The 20,538-nt window shown below is 46.7% G+C and overlaps 4 protein-coding genes across 4 annotated transcripts in view; all 4 read right to left on the bottom strand.

Annotated features, from left to right (window-relative positions):
* Window positions 1–269: 269 nt before the first annotated feature.
* On the bottom strand, window positions 270–1,340 carry LOC144119753 (uncharacterized). The gene has a single exon (XM_077652300.1). The coding sequence runs from the start codon at window positions 1,338–1,340 to the stop codon at window positions 270–272; it is 1,071 nt and encodes a 356-aa protein (XP_077508426.1).
* A 455-nt stretch (window positions 1,341–1,795) lies between these two features.
* LOC144119764 (uncharacterized) lies at window positions 1,796–3,291 on the bottom strand. Its single transcript, XM_077652309.1, has 2 exons — window positions 2,949–3,291; window positions 1,796–2,904 (listed from the first exon to the last, which is right to left on the bottom strand). The coding sequence occupies exons 1-2, from the start codon at window positions 3,289–3,291 to the stop codon at window positions 1,796–1,798; spliced, it is 1,452 nt and encodes a 483-aa protein (XP_077508435.1).
* A 1,031-nt stretch (window positions 3,292–4,322) lies between these two features.
* LOC144119775 (uncharacterized) lies at window positions 4,323–5,372 on the bottom strand. Its single transcript, XM_077652319.1, has one exon. It carries the CDS (start codon window positions 5,370–5,372, stop codon window positions 4,323–4,325), a length of 1,050 nt encoding a protein of 349 aa, XP_077508445.1.
* Window positions 5,373–8,284: 2,912 nt separating this feature from the next.
* The window catches only part of LOC144115302 (spectrin alpha chain-like), a 109,504-nt gene continuing 97,250 nt past the window's right edge, over window positions 8,285–20,538 (bottom strand). Inside the window, 9 exon segments of the mRNA XM_077649637.1 lie at window positions 8,285–8,872; window positions 9,327–9,621; window positions 11,108–11,161; window positions 11,812–12,008; window positions 12,074–12,128; window positions 12,297–12,314; window positions 12,410–12,522; window positions 14,535–14,831; window positions 14,932–15,004. Coding sequence (XP_077505763.1) covers window positions 8,744–8,872; window positions 9,327–9,621; window positions 11,108–11,161; window positions 11,812–12,008; window positions 12,074–12,128; window positions 12,297–12,314; window positions 12,410–12,522; window positions 14,535–14,831; window positions 14,932–15,004 — 1,231 coding nt within the window. The 3' untranslated portion in view covers window positions 8,285–8,743.

A 20,538-nucleotide genomic window follows, 5' to 3' on the forward strand; every position in this document is an offset into this window, starting at 1 on the left:
CTGTAGCCGACCGCGCGGCTCTCCCTAATGTCGCTGCCCATTAAAGGCGCCTGGCTGCAACGTTTTTAGCCTGGCTGTTGGTGGTCTTTTGTCCGCTCTCTTCGGGCCGCCGCCGTTCGGTTGTCTCCAAGGGCGGCCAGGTTTCTGTTGCCGTCTGTTTCTGCTTTGTAGCACTTTACTCAAGTTAGGCGCTTCTTTCCGGGGAACTGCTGTTTCTGCTTCTTCGTTTCCTTGTTTCTTTACATCCTCCCCCCCCAAAATGTGTATACTCATTTTATGTTCGTTTCTAAGGGGTAGAGGAGCTGTACCGGTCGTCTTATGATGACCCCGGACGGCATCTTGACGGTGCATGTTCGGATATGTCCATCTCGCCCCTTAAAGACATCCACAACGCGAGCAGTCTGCCACATATGCCTCGGCGCATTTTCTTTGTGCACGATCACCAAGTCGTCCACGGCTATGACACTCGCAGGGCTTGAAGAGGCGAAGTGGGCTGACCGTAACTGAAGGATGTACTCCTTCAACCATCGCTTCCAAAATGAATTTATGATAGTTTGCCGGTATTTCCACCTTCGACCTACGTCTGTTGCAGTGGCCGAAGGAATGGACGCTGTCCTTGCTTCGGGCAAAGCGATCAGCCGTTTGCCCGTGATGAGATGGGAAGGCGTCAGGACCGATGATTCCCTTGGGTCTGCGGAGGCGTATGCCAGTGGCCGGGAATTAATCGTTGCCTCTACGTCTGCCAGCACTGTGGCTAGCTCCTCGAATGAGAGGCTTTGATGTCGGAGGATTTTCCGCAGCGTTTCTTTAACTGTCTTCACCATTCGTTCCCACCAGCCTCCCCACCATGCTGCTTTTTCTACGATGAACTTCCAAGATAGCTGCTGAGAAGTGATGTAATCTTGCGTTTCGCAGCTGCGAAGGATATTCCACAGCATCTGCAGGTCTTTGGAAGCCTTCTTAAACGTCAGAGCGTTGTCGCTGTATATAGTCGAAGGCAGTCCCCGGCGCGCGACGAAGCGTCGTAAAGCCAGCAAAAAACACTCAGTAGTTAAATTAGAGACCAGCTCCAGGTGAATTGCTCTTGTTGTTGCGCAGGTGAATAAGGCAATGTAACTTTTGGAGCTGCCATCCTTCCTTCTTGTGTACAATGGGCCGGCAAAATCAATGCCCACAACTTCAAAAGCCTGATTGCCGCTCACTCTGTCGCAAGGAAGAGGTGCCATAGGTGCTGTTGCCGCCTTAAGTCGTTGTCGGCAGCACACAGGGCAGGACGCTATGATTTTCTTTAGTTGTTGCCGTGCGCTAGGAATCCAGAAGGACTCGCGAAGTTCCGTCATACTTGACTGCCCCCCCCCCCCCCCCCCCCGTGTAAGGTGCGGCGGTGCGCTGCATTCATCACCAGGTTTGCAACAGCGTTATCCTTCGGGAGGAGAATAGGGTGCTTCACGTCTTCTGGCAGCGTTGCAAATTGCAGTCTTCCTGTGACCCGGAGCAACCCCTCGGTATCAAAAAAGAGCTGAAGCTGAGCAGCTTGCGAGTTAGGTAGCGTTTCTCCACGGGATAGCTTCATAATTTCATGCCCGAAGCCTTCTCTTTGGGCACATCTAATCCAGAAGTTGCGGGCTGTGTCAATCTCCTCCGCGGTAAGGAACTCCTCAGCAACAGCACTTCTTCTCCGGCAGTTGTTCACAAATCTTATCCAAGCTGTCACTCTCAGCAAGCGAGTAAGGCTGCTATAATTTTCTGCTCGCAGCAATGGAGTGTCGGCCTCAGAGACGAAAAGTTGATTTGTTTATCTCTTTCTTTCTTCTGCAACGACCTCAGGGCTGCACGGCAGAGCAGACTGAGTCTTAGGCCACGAACTTGCGCTCTTTTCCAGCCATTCTGGGCCATGCCACCAAATTTTGCTGTTGCAGAGGCTCTCTGCTTTCATACCTCTCGTGAGGCAGTCTGCTGGATTATGGGATCCAGGGTAATGTCGCCAACTCTCCGGGTTGCTTGCGCTCTGTATTTCTGTTACTCTGTTTTGAACGAACGGTTTCCAGTTTTTTGCTGTGCTTCGAATCCAGTGGAGCGTTATCATTGAGTCAGTCAAAAAGGAAACATTCAATTGGTGATCGATTGCGCCCCGCCGGTATGTGGCCATACGTGTTCCAATTACTGCAGCCATTAGCTCCAATCGAGGCAGTGACAAGGCTTTTAGGGGCGCCACGCGTGACTTGGCAAGGATGAGATTGACGATCACCGTTCCGCTGTCTTCTCCGATCCGGAGGTAGGCGCAGCATCCGTAGGCAGTTGGACTTGCGTCGCAGAAAATGTGGAGCTGCCAGGAAAGTTGGTCGTTGGGCGCAGTGCAACGCGGAAAGCAAAGCTGTCTCAAACTGGAGAGGTCCGAACACCAGCTCGTCCATTCCGCTTTCAGGTCACTCGGTAACTGTTCATCCCACTCGATACCTCTCTCCCACATTCTTTGAAATAATATCTTTGCTCTGATGACAAATGGAGAAACAAGGCCCAAAGGATCGAACACACTGGCCGACGCTTGCAACACCCCTCGTTTCGTGTTCTCTGTGCTTATGGTGTTTAGCACGCCGGCCAGCGATATTCCCATGCGGTCAGTCGTGGGAGTCCAGTGAAGACCGAGAACCTTTTGTGTCTCTTCTGATGCGCCGCAGTCTTCGTTGCGCAGGGCTTTTCGCACTGTGATCGAATTCGACATCCACTTTCGTAGGCGCATTCCGGCATTCCTCACTATCCCTGCTGCTTCCGTCGCTATCTTTAAGGCTTCGTGCTCTGATTTCGCCCCTGTAACTAAGTCGTCCACGTAGAAGGAGTCCTTCAGGATGCCCGCTGTTTCTTTCAGTGCACCCTTCTGCTTATCGAAATGGTGGAGAAGTGTGGCTGTGAGAAGGTAGGGGCTTGCCGTAGTGCCAAATGGTACCTACACATTATCCATTCTTCTACGCTAGGCAAAGGTTCCTGGGCGACAGGTGTGCTTCTGTACCAAAGAAATCTCAATGCATCTCTGTCCTCAGGTCGGACGCCGATTTGTAAAAAGGCCTTCTCTATGTCGGCAACGAGGGCTACTTCGTGCAGGCGGAATCGCACTAGAATGCGCACCAAGTCACCAATCAGCTTCGGTCCTTTTTCCAGGTGGTCATTCAGTGACACCTTGTCGGGTGCGTGCGATGAGGCGTCGAACACCACGCGCAATCTGGTAGTTGTCGACTCGCTTCTGAAAACTGGCTGATGCGGCATGTAGTATACGTTGGTGGTCTTCGCTCCCATGGGAACTCTTTCTGCATGCCCGGCTTCCATGTAACTTCTAATAGCCGAGTCGTACTCTTCTAAAAGTTCTTTGTTCCGCCCAAGTCGCCTCGTCAAGCTGTTCAGCCGTTGCACCGCCATGTGTGTTGTCACTAAGTTCTTGCGATGGGTCTTTCCATGGCAGTGCAACTTCATAACGCTGACCTTTCTTTTCCAACTGTATTTTGTCTAGTGGTCGTGCGTTCGAAGTCTCTGGAAAATCTTTTACGCCAATGGCGTCTAACTCCCAGAAGTTCTGCAGCGTAGTGTGGACTTTTTCAGCTGTCTCCAAACCTATTCGTAATACGCAAATATTGTTTGCTAGTATGAGGTTGGGGGTCACACTGAATGGCCCCTGGATGGTCCAACCAAGCCTGGTGTTAACGGCTGCCAACCCTTCGTTTTCGTCGCTTCGCTGCACTTCACCAGTTTGGAATTTCCAGAGGTGATCGGCGCCAATTAATAATCCAATTCCTGGGACAGATGTCATGCTGGGATAGAGAAATTTGTCTGCGATTAATGCTCCTCCGAGTTCCATATATTGCACAAAACTGTGATCTGCGGGCACTTGCTGGACATCATTGCATATAAAGGGTACCTCAATAGCCTCTACTGTGGTTTCTTGGCCGCTATACTGGCTCCGAAGGCGAAGTTCTACGAGCCGGCATCTTTGCAACTGCGTGGCAGGCTTCCCAAAGGTGTTCAGGTGGAATTCGCTCTCTCCCAACGTCTTCAAACCAAGTGTTTTTGAGATGTCTTCTCGAATGAACGTTTTCTGGCTTCCACCGTCCATTACGCCCCGGATGTAGCCGTATTTAGTGTCCCCCACAGCAAAGGCGCGGAAAGTCTGCAGCGCTGTCTCTTGAGTCTCTTTTCTGTTAGCGGCTGCATGCACGTTCGTGGCAGTGACCTCCGTTGGTGCATCGGTTTTGTCTATTGTCCAATTTGGATTGCACATTGAGGTGGCGTGTCTTCTTTCGCAATGCTCGCAGCTTATCTTTCTCCTGCAATCTTTAGATGTGTGCCCCCACTTCGTGCACCGAAAGCACCTTTTTGCCTTGCCTAACTTCTCTTTTCTTTGTCAGCGCAGCTGTGCAAAACTCTGTGCCGTGCTTGCTTGAATCACAGAAGGCACATTTCTCAGCCTTTTCCGGTTGCGTAGAAAGCACAGCGGCACTGGCAGTATGCTGATTCGGTCGTTTTCCGAAGCGGTCTATGTGATATGGCTTCTTCTCTGCCACAGTGACAGGATCTTGTTTGCACCGCTCTCGGCACTCGGTCTCCACTAGCAGAAACTCTAATATCTCATTTAACCTGCCGTCAGATCTGTCTTCTGTGTGCGTAGAGGCGGACTGCTGCGCTGGCGAGGCGGGGCTGCTACCGGCTGACGACAACGCATCTGTCTTTGTAGCTCGGCCTGTCAGTCGATGAAACTCTACTACCATGTCTCGCGGCAGCGCTGTTAGTACGATGTCGCAAAGCATTGCAGAGTAAGCATGCGTGGTCACTCCCAGTCCCGCGAGTCCGCAAATGTGTGCTTGCACATGGTCGTAAAGCCGGCGGAGTCCCCTCACATCTCCTGAAGACGATACAGACGGCAGCATCCGTAACTTGGTAAGGTGTTCCTGCTCTATTCGTCCCTTGTCGCCGAAACGGCGCTGCAGTATCTGTACTGCGTCGTCATAGGAGGCCTCTGTTGCCTGCAATCCTCTTACTGCCGACGAGGCGGGCCCGGTGAGGAGGCTCTTTAAGTAATGGAACTTCTCCGCTTTCGACAAGCTCAGATTTTCATGCACCGTCTCGCGGAAGCATTCCCAAAAAGTCTGCCAGTTGGCAAGCTCACCGTTGAAGGATTCTAGATGCAGCTTCGGGAGCTTTATGCCACTGTGCCTTGGTGTCGGCAGCGACGCTTGCATGGATTCGGCGCTGTGTACAGCAGGCGTCGGTTGCGAAGCTGCTATCCGAGCCTTGAGTAAACCGATTGTGTTCATGGCCCGGTCGTCGTATTCGATGGCCTCGGTGAATTCGGTCTCGAAAGCTTCCTCCGGTAGATGGTCCTCCATGTCGTCGTTTAACTTCCGCAGTTCATCGTTGCTTACTTGGTCTGTGCAGCAGAGCTGTCAGTTGATGAACGTCGGCTGTCGGCAGCACTGCTGTGGCCTCGTTGATTATGATGGTGTTCTGCCCTCGTCGACTTCTCCTCTTGGCCTTAAGCTTTTCCATGTTCTCGTTTCTTCAGCTCAGTCTTTGGAGTCCCTCGTGGTCCGTTCGGATTTCACCGCTGTCTTCTCATCCCGGATTTCGGCACCATGTAATGCATATCTAGTAGCTTCTTTTAAATCTAGCGATAATGCTACAACTCTGAACTTTAAAACTTTTGGGGTTCGAATAACAGCGGAAAAATCACACAGGGACAAAACTGTTTAACGATAACAAAAACATTGTATATATTCAAGAGGCATTACACACGTCTTCTTCCGACGACTCTTCTTTTCGCACTGGCCCCGGCTAAAGCCCCTCTATTGTCGCTGCCGCTGTGTTTTTCACAAACAAATTCAGTTGGAAGTCTGCGCTTTGTCGATTTGTGTGCCTCACGTCCCGTCTTGTTCGCACAGTTTATACCCTTTCTGTACACCACTAAATGTAATCGTGGCTCCGATGGGTAAATCATATGTGCAGTCGTGCCTCTTTAATGTGGACACTGGTTCCGGAGAATAATTGCCGCAAAATGATTCATCCATATTAACGAATCATGAATGAAAAAAAATTTGATACAAAGCTTGTGGCTAAAGTCAGCTTGTGCACATAGTGGTGGGCAGTGAAGTGGAAACTAGGCAAAGTGTTGGTAGCTCCATGTGCATTAGCGTGGTCGCCGTTATCTTTAAAGTCCTTTATCGACGTGTTTGAACCTTGAATTCCTATGACTTTATTCATTAAAAAATTGGGTTGGACATGGTTCTTCTATGTAAAATTTCTCGCTTGGGGAGGGGAGACCACCCCCACATGAATTCACCCCTAGGATATTGTAGTGACAATGTGCCAGAGACTGAAATCTGAGAGCACTTTTGCTCTTCCAGAAGTGTTAGTAATGTCAGTGACATTTCATTTTTAATTTCGCAGGACCACGTACTTACACCACGCCTCTTCACCTATCAAGGTGCAGTTTTCCTTCATTGGCCAGCACCTTGTAGTGAAAACCTCATCACTTCTGTGGGGTCTCTACTGTTTGCAGCCGGCTGGGTGTGCCTTGTGGAAAATATGACACTGTATGCTAAGCTTTCTTGAGCGTGATTTGTAATCTTGGCTCAAAATAAGTCATTCTTCGGTGCTCTTGAGCTCGTCAGTTCATAAAAACCAGTTCATCTTTCCTTCGCAGCTGCCTCTTCTATCCGCCAGTAGGCGTTGTACATATCTAGTTGTTTAGTATTGTTTGGAACACTGCTAGTGGAGCACACTGCTATATCTTACCAATGTTGACATGTTTATGATACAGTTAGCCTGAGTGCAGCAAAAGGAAAACAATAATAACAAGTGCCAAATGATTCGGCTTCTATGCCACGTAATAGAGCCTGTGTAGCGTCCATGGATATCCTAGCATTCGCGGTGGTCAGGGCAAGAGTTTCTGTATCTTAAAGAGATCTGGATTGCTAGCGATGCAGAACAAGCCGTAGAAGTGAATTCCTTGGGCTGTAAACTTTTGAAAAATGCTGTACTTGCATTATGTGGCAGCGTGGAAAGAAAAATGACAAACAGGAACAGCAACATGGCATTGGCCCTAGGAGTCATCACCCCACCGTTTTTCTCCTCCTCATCTGGGCTAGTCCGTCTTTTTGCATCTTGCTTGGACAGCTTCCTGGCAACATTGTCAGCACTGTCATTTTTCTTATTTTGTAATAGATCTCCCATTCTGCCACATGATGCAGTTGCTAGCATTTATACATATCCTGCAGTAAGAAAAAAAATTTCATAGCGACTACAGATGTGATGAACATTTCAGTTTTCGAACAAAAATGCGCTTAGACACAGGTCTTCAGAAATTCAATTATTTATTGATTCACCAAATTACCAGTCCTCTAGTCTGATCAGTTGCCTTGGGAACTTTTCGCCTCCATCGAAACGCGGCAGCCGCGGTACTCAGTTCTACCCGCCGTGCGTTCGTTGCTCTGTCTGAACGCCTGAACCGCGCCATAAGGGGAGGGATAAAGGAGGGAGTGAAAGAAGAAAGGAAGGAGGAGGTGCGGTAGTAGAGCCCACCAGAGGTGAGCAAGAGCCGATTCTCCGGAACGCCTGTGTGCCCGCTCCACCGCTGTGCTCCACAAACAATACACACAAAGGACAGAGCAGAAACACACAGTACAGACGCTAGTGCCACCTCCAACCTCCTTTCATTCCTCCTCCCCGTCCGTAACACCCACTGTAAGAAGTTCTCTTTCCTCTCCTATGCTTTACCCCTCCTACTTTCAGCGCGCGAAAGCGAGCGTCGCTCGGCTTGAGCCAGTAGGCAGGCCCGTGCTATATGCTGCTGCACAGGAGGATAGGGCCTGTTCCAGCGCCCTAGCTTCAGCTCCGTCGCCAGAAAAAATTGTCTGAGGAACATAGTACAAGACTGGGGCATAAAAGTGGTATCACTCTCGAAGGCTTGGGAGGAATCATGATAGTGCAACTAGTGTTTTATAAATGAATAGCTAAAAATATATTGACCTTCACACGCCACTGCTTTCTCCATGCTTGAAAGCTTTGTTACGGTAACATTAAGAGGTCTTTCCTTAAATGAAGCATTAATTTAGATGGCCAGAACTGCCATGCATAACAGCAGAGAAGGGCAACTACAGCTTTTACAACTGCCACCCAAGTTTACAAAAGCCAGCAACTTAATTCAACACATATCTAAAGGAATTGCAGATTGTACTTCAACTTTACACAACATGGCAGATGTAGCCAGTGTCTTTTACAAATAGTAAAAAGACAATGCATCTTCCAATAAAACATAGCTTGCTTTATTAAAGGCATACAGATAAATACCAACAGATAATGCTACTTCTGATAGCTGCCAGAGCCATAAGCACGTCACCACTTTCTGAAATGCGGCATAAAAGTAAAAGCTTTAAAAAGGTAAAATAAAAGCAATGTCCCCACCTATGCAACTAAAAAAAATACATGCATTCCACCTACTGCCTGAGGCTACACTAGTGAAAAGCTGCTTTGAAAGGATACACAAAAAAAATGACTCCTGGTGAACCCTGTAGAGAAATAAGAATGACAACAGAAAAAGAAATAAAACGTACTGAATGGACTTTTTGTGGAAGTCTTTAAAAAGGCAGTTGAGGCAGGTATTATTTTGTCTTCTGTACTCTAGGCCAGAGCTTGTTGCTAGCATAATCAGAAGCACAGCTCCATCTAAAGACAAACATGGGAAACACATAAAAGGCAGTGCTTAGTTCTGGAACAAAGTGCGGGTAAACTCGATATAGTCGTAGGCGCCAGAGATGGATCGTCCACTCTTTGGATCCACATAGGGCTTCATACGGGACACGCAGTAGTCTGCCATGTCCTTGGTAAGGTTCTGCAAATAACATAAAAGGGAAAAAAGAATAGCTCAGTCCACAGCACCTCCATCAACAACTTAAAGCAGTGAACACCGGAAAAAGCAATTTGATTTGTAGTCCTCATCCAGAGTTAAAATGTATCCCTTTCACGAGCACATGATGTATAGACTAAATGTACAGAGTTAGAAAATGACTGTCCTTGTTTTCTGCTTTCATTTTTTTTCTTACATTTAAGGAAAATAGAGCGTTTAAGAGCTTCAGATCCAAAGGGGAGCAGTTCAATATGGCAAAAAAAGAAACAAAGCCAGATGACAACAAGGATACTAGCATGCTCTTGCTATACCATTATGATCAACAACACACTTCACTCACCGAGGCTATTCAGGTTAGACTATTAGCATATTCTGCGAGATAATGTTAGACGTCCCTTTGCTAAATCTAACAGTAAAAATGTTTCTCCCTAGAACTCACCGCATAGAGTTCGTCGGCAGTGACATATGGCCGCTCGCCAGAGGTGATGGCGCGGAAGGCATTCTCGATCTCCTCAGAGGATCGTACATTCTCCGTCTCACGCGAGATCATGAATGCCATGTACTCCTGGAGCGAGACCTGACCGTCCCTGTTGGGATCCACCTGATCAAGGATGGCCTCGAACTCTGGGTCTGGCTGGCCCTCTTCCACCATAGGTAGGTCGTAGCCCAATGCCCGCAAACATGACTTGAACTCCACGTGGTTCAACCGGCCACTCTTGTCTTTGTCAAAGTGCCTGCACATATACAGTTCTGACTGAAATCCTTAACCCGACTGCAGCTACCCATCTTAGAGCAATTAGAGCATTACAGGAGCAAAAAAACAAGGCAGAGCTTTAAGAGACATCCCAGATGTGCAGCAGGAGTATGGAGAGCACAACAGCAGCCCAGCATTCAGGCTATTTATCACAAGATGACGCTTGTTTTATAATGAGAGGGCCCCTTCCTTTGTCAAGTGCAATACCCTTTTTTTTTTATTAAACACCACCAAGATGATTTGGAACAAACAAACAAAAAAACTACTGCAGTCAAGCTGCATAGCTGAAGACTGCAGTTCTTTTGACACCAGAGATCATACTGCAGAACGCATTACCAAGCTGTCAGTTCAAGCCAGATTTCACTGGAACCATGAAGCCTTTCCGAGGGTTTTCCTCTTTCCTCAGCTCCAGTGCTGGAAGCAACAGGATCAGGCCCAAGGCAGCAGCAGTAAAGCGCAGGCTGACCATGCATAATTTTACGTCCTATTTTCATAAGCAAGTTTGTAAAGAGGACATGCCCTGTTATTCTTTTACACAAGGAAACCGGCTAATGTTGTACTTTTTTTTCAGTGGTGGTGCATAGGTCACCTAGGCACAATATACTGTACACAGTGCTAGTCTAGGAGCTGCACTTGCACAAGAGCCACTTCCCCAATTTCTAACCCAGGGTTTTCCCTTTCGCTCTTTCACAGAGCAGAGTACCAAGCGGGTACCGCCTCCTGGTACCTGCTTGCCATCCTAAATGCCTCCTCCTTCCCCCTCCCCCACTGCCCCAATTTGGCAGCCTGAAAAATGAAAGAAAAAAATCGGACAAACAATTCTGTTTCACATACTATCCATTCTCTGTGCTAGCTGCTCCATACCTTCCAGTGAACTGTACTGTATGCTACTTGAAAGCTTATATTGCTTTGTCTGTAGTTCATGCGATAGCAATGGACAGAACTGATGATGACTGCTATTACCATTGCTCAGACCTGGTGGTTCGGAAACTGTAGGTGCAAAGGCAATGAAGAGTGGTAATCTCAAGTCTAACAATGGTACCTGCAACTAAAGCGCTGACATAATGTCACAGTATAGAGCATGAAAGAAATGAGTTTAGAAAGTGCAGCCAGGAAATTAAACTGAAATAGGGCCACCTCCGCATAATGGCTGTACACTGTCAAAATCATAAAAAAACCGGCCTTCGCATGAATGTGTATGGTAAGCCATGAAGGATAGCAAGTGATTCAAATGGAAGAGCAAGCCACGAGGACTCCTTGAAGGGTCCTTTAAAGGGCTGCACCATGCAAAAACTGACAACACAAATGCTGCCACAAAGTGAAAATGAACAATAAGAATGAGGGACACATTAAAAACAGCAGAGACTAGCACTTGCACTTTAAATGTGGCAGCGCGTGATGTCAGTGAAATTGATCATGGATGTGAGAGGGCACAACAGGAGTAAAAAAAATACATTGCTACTTACTTGAACATCATACTGAACTCCTTGAGGGCATCTTCTGTGACACCACTCTGGTTTCTAAGTGTATGAAAAAAAAAAGGAGTAGAAACAATATTTACATGAGCAAGGTTGCTGTACTTCCTAAACTCTTGCTGCATCCCATAAACTGGAATGAGCTAGCAGGTAAGCCCTCACATTATAATAGCGGAATCAACTATGCAAAGCTCAGTGAGATAGTGCAATTAAAGATTACTACAGAGACAGTACTAGTCTCCTGATCACAAAATATACAGAGTTACTTAGTTTGGTTTGGTTTATAGGGGTTTAACGTCCCAAAGCAACTCAGGCTATGAGACGCAGTAGCGAAGGGCTCCGGAAATTTCGACCACCTGGGGTTCTTTAACGTGCACTGACATCGCACAGTACATGGGCCTCTAGAATTTTGCCTCCAAAATTCGTCCGCCGCGGCCGAGATCGAACCCGCGTCTTTCGAACCGGCAGCCGAGCGCCATAACCACTCAGCCACCACGCGGTGGCTCCCTAGTTACTTAGCCTCATTCCTTTTCTTTTGATGACATCAGAGTTGCACCATTCTCTATGCAAGCACTTAACTACCATATGCTTGCACAGGGAAATGACAAAACTCAAGTCCAATTGTTCTCTCACATTAGAAGCTATGCACCATACACTGACCAGTGCAGTGCCCTACAAATGTAGTGAGACTGCACCTTGCTTGGATCTGCTGCTCAAGGTTGTGCTGCATGCGCATTCCCAACTGGTCCAGCTGGTCCCACTGTTGAGCTAGGCCCACTGTGCCATGCTCTGTGTATCTGTTGTCAAGAATCAGCTGCTCCTCTAGCAGTGCGCCCAGGTCCTCAATTCGCTTTAGGTCTCCACGTTTCCCTCGAACTTCAGCTGCCTTGCGCTGGAAGAAAGCACAGAGCATCACTCGGCATTTTTCCACTCAGGATCTCCAATCCGACCACTTACCTTTGTGGCTTCAAGTTGCGCTTCCAGGGACCCAGACCCCTCCATCATTGAGGATCTGCAAGGAAAAGCACAATGGTTTCTCAGTTTTAGGTCTATCGGTGGGAGTTGTTGCATGGTTGACTGCCATGAGCCCAGAGGCTGGCTAACCCCATAACCAAAAGCCTTCAACTATGCAGACTTACAAAAAAAAAAGGGAATAAAGTGATGTTTGTATAAAACTTACCCATCCAGCAGCCACATCCTGTGCCCCAGGAAAACATGGAAGAGAAAGCACATAATCTGTAACTTGTGCTCTAGGATGCAGCTCTTCACTATGGCACTCTTTCTTGCGCTCACCGTGTGTCTGTCAGCCACTGGTGTAATGCATTAGCATGCTTAGCAAACTCTCTGCGGAGGTGGTCATTGTCTTCCTGGCGCTGTGCCTCCTTACCAAGCTCCAGGTCGCGCTCCTGCACAGAGTATGGAAAAAAGAACAATATATGTGGGATATAATCACCGGTGGTCATTAATCCAATTCGAATTGCAGAAGGACCTCGATCATATGAATCTCATGAGGTCACGAAAAATATTTGTAATATCTACAAACGAACAAAATTCATATGCAGAATTTATGAAAATCGGTGGCCACAATTAAACACCGTCAGCCGAAAACAGACTACCGCTGACTCATGACATTGTACTGGCCGCACGCCACTGCTCACTGCCCACGGTATGCACTGCACAACTCACGATTGAGACGTCTGCAATGTATGGGCAGCACGTACTTTGTGCTCATGAGTGCGATGGCGGCTCACGCGTTCGTACTTCCGCTTGGGGCGTGGAGTTGTTTGTAACATTCGAATTTCTGTCCACTGCACACAATGCACTCTGGCCAGAGAGTTTTACGAATTCGTATCATCCCGAAATTCTTGTCAACCAGGATCATATCATCGAGATTCTACTGTTTTAAACTTTCCTACCAGACTGCATAGCACCTAAAAACCCGGTTAAGGTCCTCAAACTCCACAATTTACGGCAGTTTATATATCCTGAAGAGATGTGGGCTATGAGATGAGGGACATCGTAGTGGAGGGCTCCGGATCAATTTAGACCACCTAGTGTCTTAACGTGCGCTCACATTGCATGGCACACGGACACCTTGTGTGTTTCACCTCCATTGAACCACTGCTGCTGCAGCCAGTACTGAACCCAAGTCCTCCAGCTAAGTACAAGCAGAGCATTTAAAAACAGCTAGAATAACGCAGGCAACCCAAGTTGAATAACTGGTGCTATTGAAAAGTGAACGACAGGGACGAAACAAAGAATGGATACCCCAAGTGGTCAGTGCTTGCGATGTTCATTCTTGCCTTGTGCCTGTTTTGTGCTGCTGCATCATGCCATAAACTACAAACAAGCCTGCCTCAACATGTTCGTTAACTGAGCTCACATAAAGCACAGTGTGCGTTAGTACTAGTACCAAATTTCACAATTATAATATATACCACTACGGGCATGTGTGCTTATGGCCATTACCTGACCAGACAGTGCTCAAAGTGATAGAGACAGGATTTCACCATTCTTGAATCGCTTAGCAGATTATTTAAAATACTTCTTTCACACTTGCAGTTTATGTTCGAATGCAAAGACTGCATTTAAGGGGGCATGCAGCTTTGAACACGAACTTTCTTATTTTTGGAGGGATTTTGATTATTTTTTTGATGGTTAATAATACTTTCAAACTTAAGTTCACAAATTTTCAGCATTATATCTGGAGAAAGTTTTTTTATACAAATTTTTTCTCTTCTACACTTTGCAGAAAGCCTACAGTCTCAAATAATATGTGGTGGAAACTGGTTCAACATTCACAGCATATCTTAATGAATGCTATGAGTGATAAAAATCTTTTTTTCACAACAAAAATGTGCTTCTTTTCATTTTTTACAAAGCAGTTTGTATACACATCTCAACTGTAACCAAGGTGTCGCACTAAAAATCTATAATCGATCAAAATGAAAAAGTTTGTTATCGCATATACTGCAGTTTTGCGAGTGACAAAACAAAGAGGGCAAAAAAAGAAAAGAGTTGTGAAGAAGTCTGCTCCAGAAGGCGAGCATCTAGCCAGAAAACCAGCACGGAGAACAACTGATCTTTTGAGCATTTCTTCAGTGTCACCGCAATTCCCTAAATGATTTTTTAAAAGTGTTTCCCGATTGGTTTCAGCAATGAAACTTCAGGGCAGCATAGAAAACAAGGCATATGAGTGGATACAATAACCTAAAATATATTTTTTGGCCATTTTTCACGATTTGTAAGCTTTTTTCCCCGTTAGGTGCGCTTATCAACTGATTGCTTTCAAAATGGATTGTGAAAAACTGGAAGTGTCTGATAAGTTATTGCACATGTCATCCCAAGCTGTGTGGAAATGATTCAACATTATACCCATCACTGAGAGGCACCATGAAAACTAGGGCTAGAACTGCACCTTGATGATCTTCTGGAGGTTGCGCCATGTGTCCTCCAAAGCTTCCATGGTAAACCAGGTGTATGGGTTCGGGCCCACATTGAAGCTCTTTATTTGTCGATCCAGGGCAGCAAGGGCTTCAAAGTCCGCCTGTGCTGAGCCCAATGAGTTCTGGAACTGGGCATGAGCTTCTCGCAAAGCACGAATCTCTTCCACTGAGTTGCACCGTACAGGGTCAGTCAGGTCTTCTTCAGCATTCTCAAACCAGCTATTGAATGCCGATGCCTTCTTGGCAAACGTGAGGAACAGGTCTTCAATCTGAGTATAGTGTGAAAAATGCAGCATGTAACAGTAAACTTAGAAAAATTTCACAACACTAACAGGCATAGCAGGAAATCACAAAATGCAGCCAACTCACCTGTTTGAACTGCTCTAACATATGTAGAAGGCGAAGCTTCCGGGCATTAGAAGCTGCCAGAAGGTTATTCCACCTGAAGAATGTATGGTACACAGTCACTCCAAGAAAAATAGATTTTCTTTTTTCATGAAAGAGGAAAACATGACATGCGCACACACAAATCTGTTGTACTAGCAAAGACAAACACTGCTCAGTGTATATATTAAAAAAGAAACGTATGCTAGAACCCACTTTAATGAACTTGAATACAGCAATTCGCAAGTCTTATTGGCCATTTTCATGACTGAGAAGCGTGCGGTAATCGAGCCATGATGGTGGCTGGCACGAAGAACTGCTGCATCAGCCCAGGTACAATTGTGCTTTTCTTTAAATTAACCATTTGAGTCACTGTTTGGTGGCAATAATTAAAGTAGATTATTTTTTCTTGGGAGTGGGGGATTAAAAAGTAAACAATAAAATATTCTAGCACGTTCTTGTAAACATCTGCTTTGCAAGGAGAGTAATGACCAGTTGATGACAAGAGCTTTATGGCAGGCAAATGAAGCAACTGAGCACGATTCTTCCACACTGTAACCGAGAAAGTAAGCACAACTTAGCAGCTACCATTCTGCTTACATTGATAAAGAGCAAGGTAGAAAAGTTCAGCAGCCACCATCACTTGAATTTTAATTTGTTGATTGCAGCAATTTTTGATAATAACGCCCAGTGGCCTTTTGGAAAAGGATATTAGGAAGAGGGGTCACAGTTACCACAGGAGACAATTTATGGGTAACATGCAAGTTTGGGGATATCAACCTGCTGAATACGTGAAAAAAAAAAAAAAACCTTCACATCAGCGAATAACTTCATTACAAAAATGACATGTCAGCACTGCACACAAAATAGAATTCACCAATGCATCATCTCCACTAGTGCCGCAGCGACATATCACCATTTACAGCGAAACCTTGCTACAGCAAACTTGTAATGAATTTTGGCTTTTAAGATTCTTTTACCAGATTTCTCGAAAACCTCACGCTGGAGAAGTGCAATTTAGTGAGGGAAAGAACGGCAACTGGGGGACATCTTTTCTGAAGCTTCAGCACAGTTTTAAAGTGAAAATGATGTAGACCAGGACAAACGATTGACGTTTTCATCTCCTCCGCTCCACGACAGTAGACACAGTGCAGAACAGAAAAAAGCAATCCTAGCTGTGTCCACTCGGACGGAAGGAAGAAGAATTTGCCTCATACACCGGTTACTGGCGGTGCTACTGAACTTATCACGTCGCTGGGCCCGGGGCACCATCGATGGGTGAGAGGCACAAAGAGGTGCAGACTGTCTGGCTACCAGCTGTTCACACTGCTCTATCATCTGTGGTGCTGCTGGCAAATGAGAGAAGGGTGAACCATGGTGCGAACACTTTGCGCACCAGCACTAGTCACCTGAGTAGTGAAACAAATCCTGTCGCTTGCCACCAGAGCGGGCCCAACTTGCCGCTCAGCAGGTCGTATATCCGTTTCGTGGCAGTGTTTGATACATTAAGTAAAAAATGCATGTTTGCCAAAAATATTTAGGAACAATTCAGTACAGCCAATAATTCGCAATATCCATGTTCGTTATATCGAGGTTTTTTTTTTTGTCTTAAGGGGGGACACTACCCTAATGAGTGAAATATTGAACCGCTCGCACGATTTAACTGAAACTTGCAGGGCTGGTTTATATTACTGCTGGGACCATCTGTGCCAAATTTCATTACCCTGGAATAAGTATGAAGCAAGTTATGCAACCTCTATGACAAGGATGACTATGCTTGCTTAGGAAAACTATTGTTTGGAAAATAAGTGTAATCTTCCATACTTTTTCCATTATGTGGCTTTAGGAATGACCAGAGCACACAACTGTGGAATTATTTTGCTTAATTTTGCTATATTTCGAAAGAATGCTGGCTGATAAAAAATGGCATTCATTTTTCATCTCCACCACTTCTTTCAAACTAGGTTTTTTGGCATAAAAAAAAGGAAAAAATAGGCAAATTGAGCACACAGTTGTTTCCCACAAAATTTCGCTGCAGAAAGTCTGCTACAATATTAATATTATCAAGTAATACTGGAACGATAGTTTTCCTAAGCTGGCAGTTTCCTGAAAAAACAGGAAATGAGAAAAATGGATTCAAAGATTGAAAATCACCCCACTGTATTTCCAAACCTCTTATGTTCAAGAAAACACTCCAGCAGCGTATGAAGGTCCCTCTTCTTTAACTCTATCCTGCTCAGCAGCAGCGGCTTCAAGTTTGCGCTTTTTTCTGGCCGCCTTAGAGCTCTGAAGTGCTCTTGCTCGTGCCCACACCACGCACAATTTGGTGTTCTCCTTGATGACCTTAGTAGTGTGTATGCCACAGGTAATGTCCAACTTGTCTAAAACTCTTTTCAGTCCCATCGGTCCTTCATTGAAGTTTAGAACAGCTAGTGCTGCAGCTGTCTTGATAGTTCTGAGAGATGCAAACTCTGTCTTTGGACACCGCTTCCACACCAACGAGTTGAACGACTCATTGGCATTCTGAGTCTGCATGCGTGAGCAGCGTGCAAGTAGGTCTGCTTTGGCCAGCCTGTTATACAGGGGCACAAGCTCCTTAGCGATGTTCATGCTGAATTGTGCGTGAGCCACTGACGACTTGCCCGCGGCAAGCAAGGCCTGGTGCCTGTTGTAATGGCACCAGAAGTCCTCGCCATGTGGGCAGGCAAAATGCAGTGGCTTGTCATCAGTAGAGTAAGAATGAAAAAGAGTGGCCATAACCCCTATCTGCATCTTCTTCACGTCGGGAGCATTTTCTTTCAATGAATCAATGCATAGTATGCCGTCAGTTTCTTGGAGATGACCTTTGCGAGTTTTCCTTTTCCTCCCAGGCCCCTCTTCTCCTTCTTGAGCTTTTCAATTCCAGCAAACACACGTTTGGCAATATGATTTACACAGTCTTCTTTGATTACTTCTTTATCATAGAGACCAAGCTTGGACACATGCAAAAAAGCCTTACTGTCTCCCATCACTTAGCACTGTTGCATATTGCATGTTGTGCAGCACTTTGGACCTGCTGAATACAATGCCAGCAGCCTCCACCTCCATGGCATTTGAAGAGCCAGACAAGTTTTTCTGACAGAGTTCCTTGTGTGCCTCGGCCCATCCTTCATGATTCGCATCACCAGTCTTGGGTCTCAAGCTGCACGCATGGCAGTAGTTACTCTGGACAGAAAAGTCGAGCACGAGGCCAGAGTCCACTTCAATCGCAGCACCAAGCCCAAAGTGGGAAGTGTGGCCTCGTTTGTGCCAGGTTCCGTTGTAGCTGACACAAACATCGAGCAACTCATCGTCTTGGGATGCCGTTTTTTTTCCTAACGGCCTGCGCGGCATCGTGCATGGCGTTGCGCGCAGCGTCCATCGCGGCGCCGTGTATCTTTTCTCCTAGCAGCTGGTAGGTCTTCAGATGCATTGGTGGCGGACTATTCATGCTCGTGAACAAATTCTTCAACTTCATGAAGTTAATTGTGCAGTTCCAGGCAGCCAGTGCGAGACTCACGGCCAGCTCCGGCTGACGGCTCGATCCCACGACGGGAGAATGCGGGACTCGGACGATGTTTCCGCACCCACTGCACAAAACAACAAACTGAAGGTTCGCGCCTGCACCACTTTCTGTTAAATTAAGTGACAGCTTGCTGCACATGGGACACAACACCGTGCCGATTATTGTTCTTACCGCTGCTACATCGACAAAACGGTAGCCAGTCGGCACTTGGGGCCCACCGCTGACGTCGGGCGTCACACGTTCCGTTGAGCCATCGCGGTCGTCGCATTCTTGAAGGAGCGCGGCCTTCCTTTCAAATGCAGCCAGCACATACTCGTCATCGGGGCTTGATTAAGATGCTTCGGTCCCCGGCGATGGAACGGAGATAGGCGATCAAATGGAGATAGGCGATATCGGTTATTCCAGCGCTCTCAGTCGGCCTTTGCTGGCTCGGCCTCTCACTTTCGTGAAGCCGCTTCGCTTACCGAAGCTGTTCTGGGATGTGAACTTCGTAGCTGGCATTCTTCCAACAAAAATATATGTTTGAAGAAACCAGAGGAGCAGAGAAACTAGATTCAGCGCGGTATGCGATCAAGCGTGGTCTGACAAAGAGGCCTCGCATAGCGCGAAACGACATTTAAAGCGTCACGTGCTGAGTTTGCGCCAATCACAGCTCAAGTTTCGGCTTGATAGCCAATCAGGGCTTGCCGTTTTCAGATTTTTGCGTTTGCTTTTTTTTTTTTAACTCTGCTGAAGTTTTGCTCTACTCTTGACTGAAGCGTGCGCGCTCGCTGGAAAGAGGAAGAAATGACGCTTCTCCCAAGGGTACTCGCTGCTCGCTAGGCCTAATAGACCCTCCGCGCGTGTACTTTGAAAATGGCGATTGCGGGCCATTTTCCTCGACCCGGAACGACGCTGTGGGCGCTGCCGACCTTTCAATAAACGAGGATATCTGTTTCTAGAGCACGCCCGTACATATAATTTTGCCGAGAGCTTCTGCGCGGTTTTCTTTGTAGAGAGCCAAAATTGCGGTTTTTTTTGCACCGTGTCCCCCCTTAAGGAATCATCAATGGGGGTCCTGAAGGCTGCTATAGTAATTGAAATGCTATGCATTGCAATTTCTTGATACCATGAGCCAATGCTAGCCAGAGGCTGTCAATGAGGCAATGAAAAATGCTGAAGTCATATTTACTTAACAAAATATTTAGAACTCTCTTAGGTGTCGCCTTACTCCTATCAGCAGAAAAGTGCTGCTAAGAATATGCACTGCTGAAGCAAAATCACAGCAACAGTACAATTTCTGCCATACTTTGAATTTGTTGAATTTGGCACAGAATGTGTGCGTCAATGCAGGTGGGGAAAGGGTATTAGTTAATCCTGAATGTAACAAACCTTCATTTAGTGAATGCTTCGTTATTAAAGTTTCTCAATTCCCCAACCGTTCCCCCATTGGAGCACGTGTATTTGAGAATGCCATGTAACTGAGATGTTGCGGCGGTAAGCCTTGATATAGCAAACTTGTTATGGCAACTATCTTTCAGCTAGTGCTGAGAGACTTGAAATTCAGAAGAACCACGCGAAAGTTTCACGACGATAAAACATAGCTTATATGAGAGGGGCATCTGCAATCACAATGAGCAACTGCACTTGACATATTGCACTGTGCACCAGTGTGGTTTGCGCATCTACGCAGAAAACACGAAGTCTGCTACTTTCACGTCTGGAACCTCACACCACACGGTTCATGCTCAAGAGCAACGAAAAATAGGTCATAGCAAAAAGACTGGACAAGCAGTGCATGAGCAGTGCACGCCCAGCGCCGCCGCTCGGTTGCTCGTGTGATCCAGGCACAGACATCACATGCATGGCGAGAGCCGGGACAGCAGAGGACACAGCAGCAAAGTTTCTTTTTTTTTATTTTTGCTTACGGAGCTGAGCACGCGGAAAGAGATGGGTGCTTTAAACTCCCCCGCCTCCCCGCTTTCCCTACCATGCACGTAGCGGCATCGTGCATTCCATGGTGGGGATGGTGGCAGCTGCTGCCACACTCTGGTTATCAGCACGATCAC

Source organism: Amblyomma americanum, chromosome 1 (genome assembly GCF_052857255.1).
Source record: "Amblyomma americanum isolate KBUSLIRL-KWMA chromosome 1, ASM5285725v1, whole genome shotgun sequence".
In the NCBI taxonomy this organism is placed as follows: Eukaryota; Metazoa; Arthropoda; class Arachnida; order Ixodida; family Ixodidae; genus Amblyomma; species Amblyomma americanum.

Coding starts and splice junctions, on each gene's coding strand:
- LOC144119753 (XM_077652300.1), bottom strand. CDS start 1,340: ATGACGGAACTTCGCGAGTCCTTCTGGATTCCTAGCGCACGGCAACAA.
- LOC144119764 (XM_077652309.1), bottom strand. CDS start 3,291: ATGGGAGCGAAGACCACCAACGTATACTACATGCCGCATCAGCCAGTT. Junction 2,905..2,948: donor CGTAGAAGAATGGATAATGT/GTAGGTACCATT, acceptor ACCTTCTCACAG/CCACACTTCTCCACCATTTC.
- LOC144119775 (XM_077652319.1), bottom strand. CDS start 5,372: ATGGAGGACCATCTACCGGAGGAAGCTTTCGAGACCGAATTCACCGAG.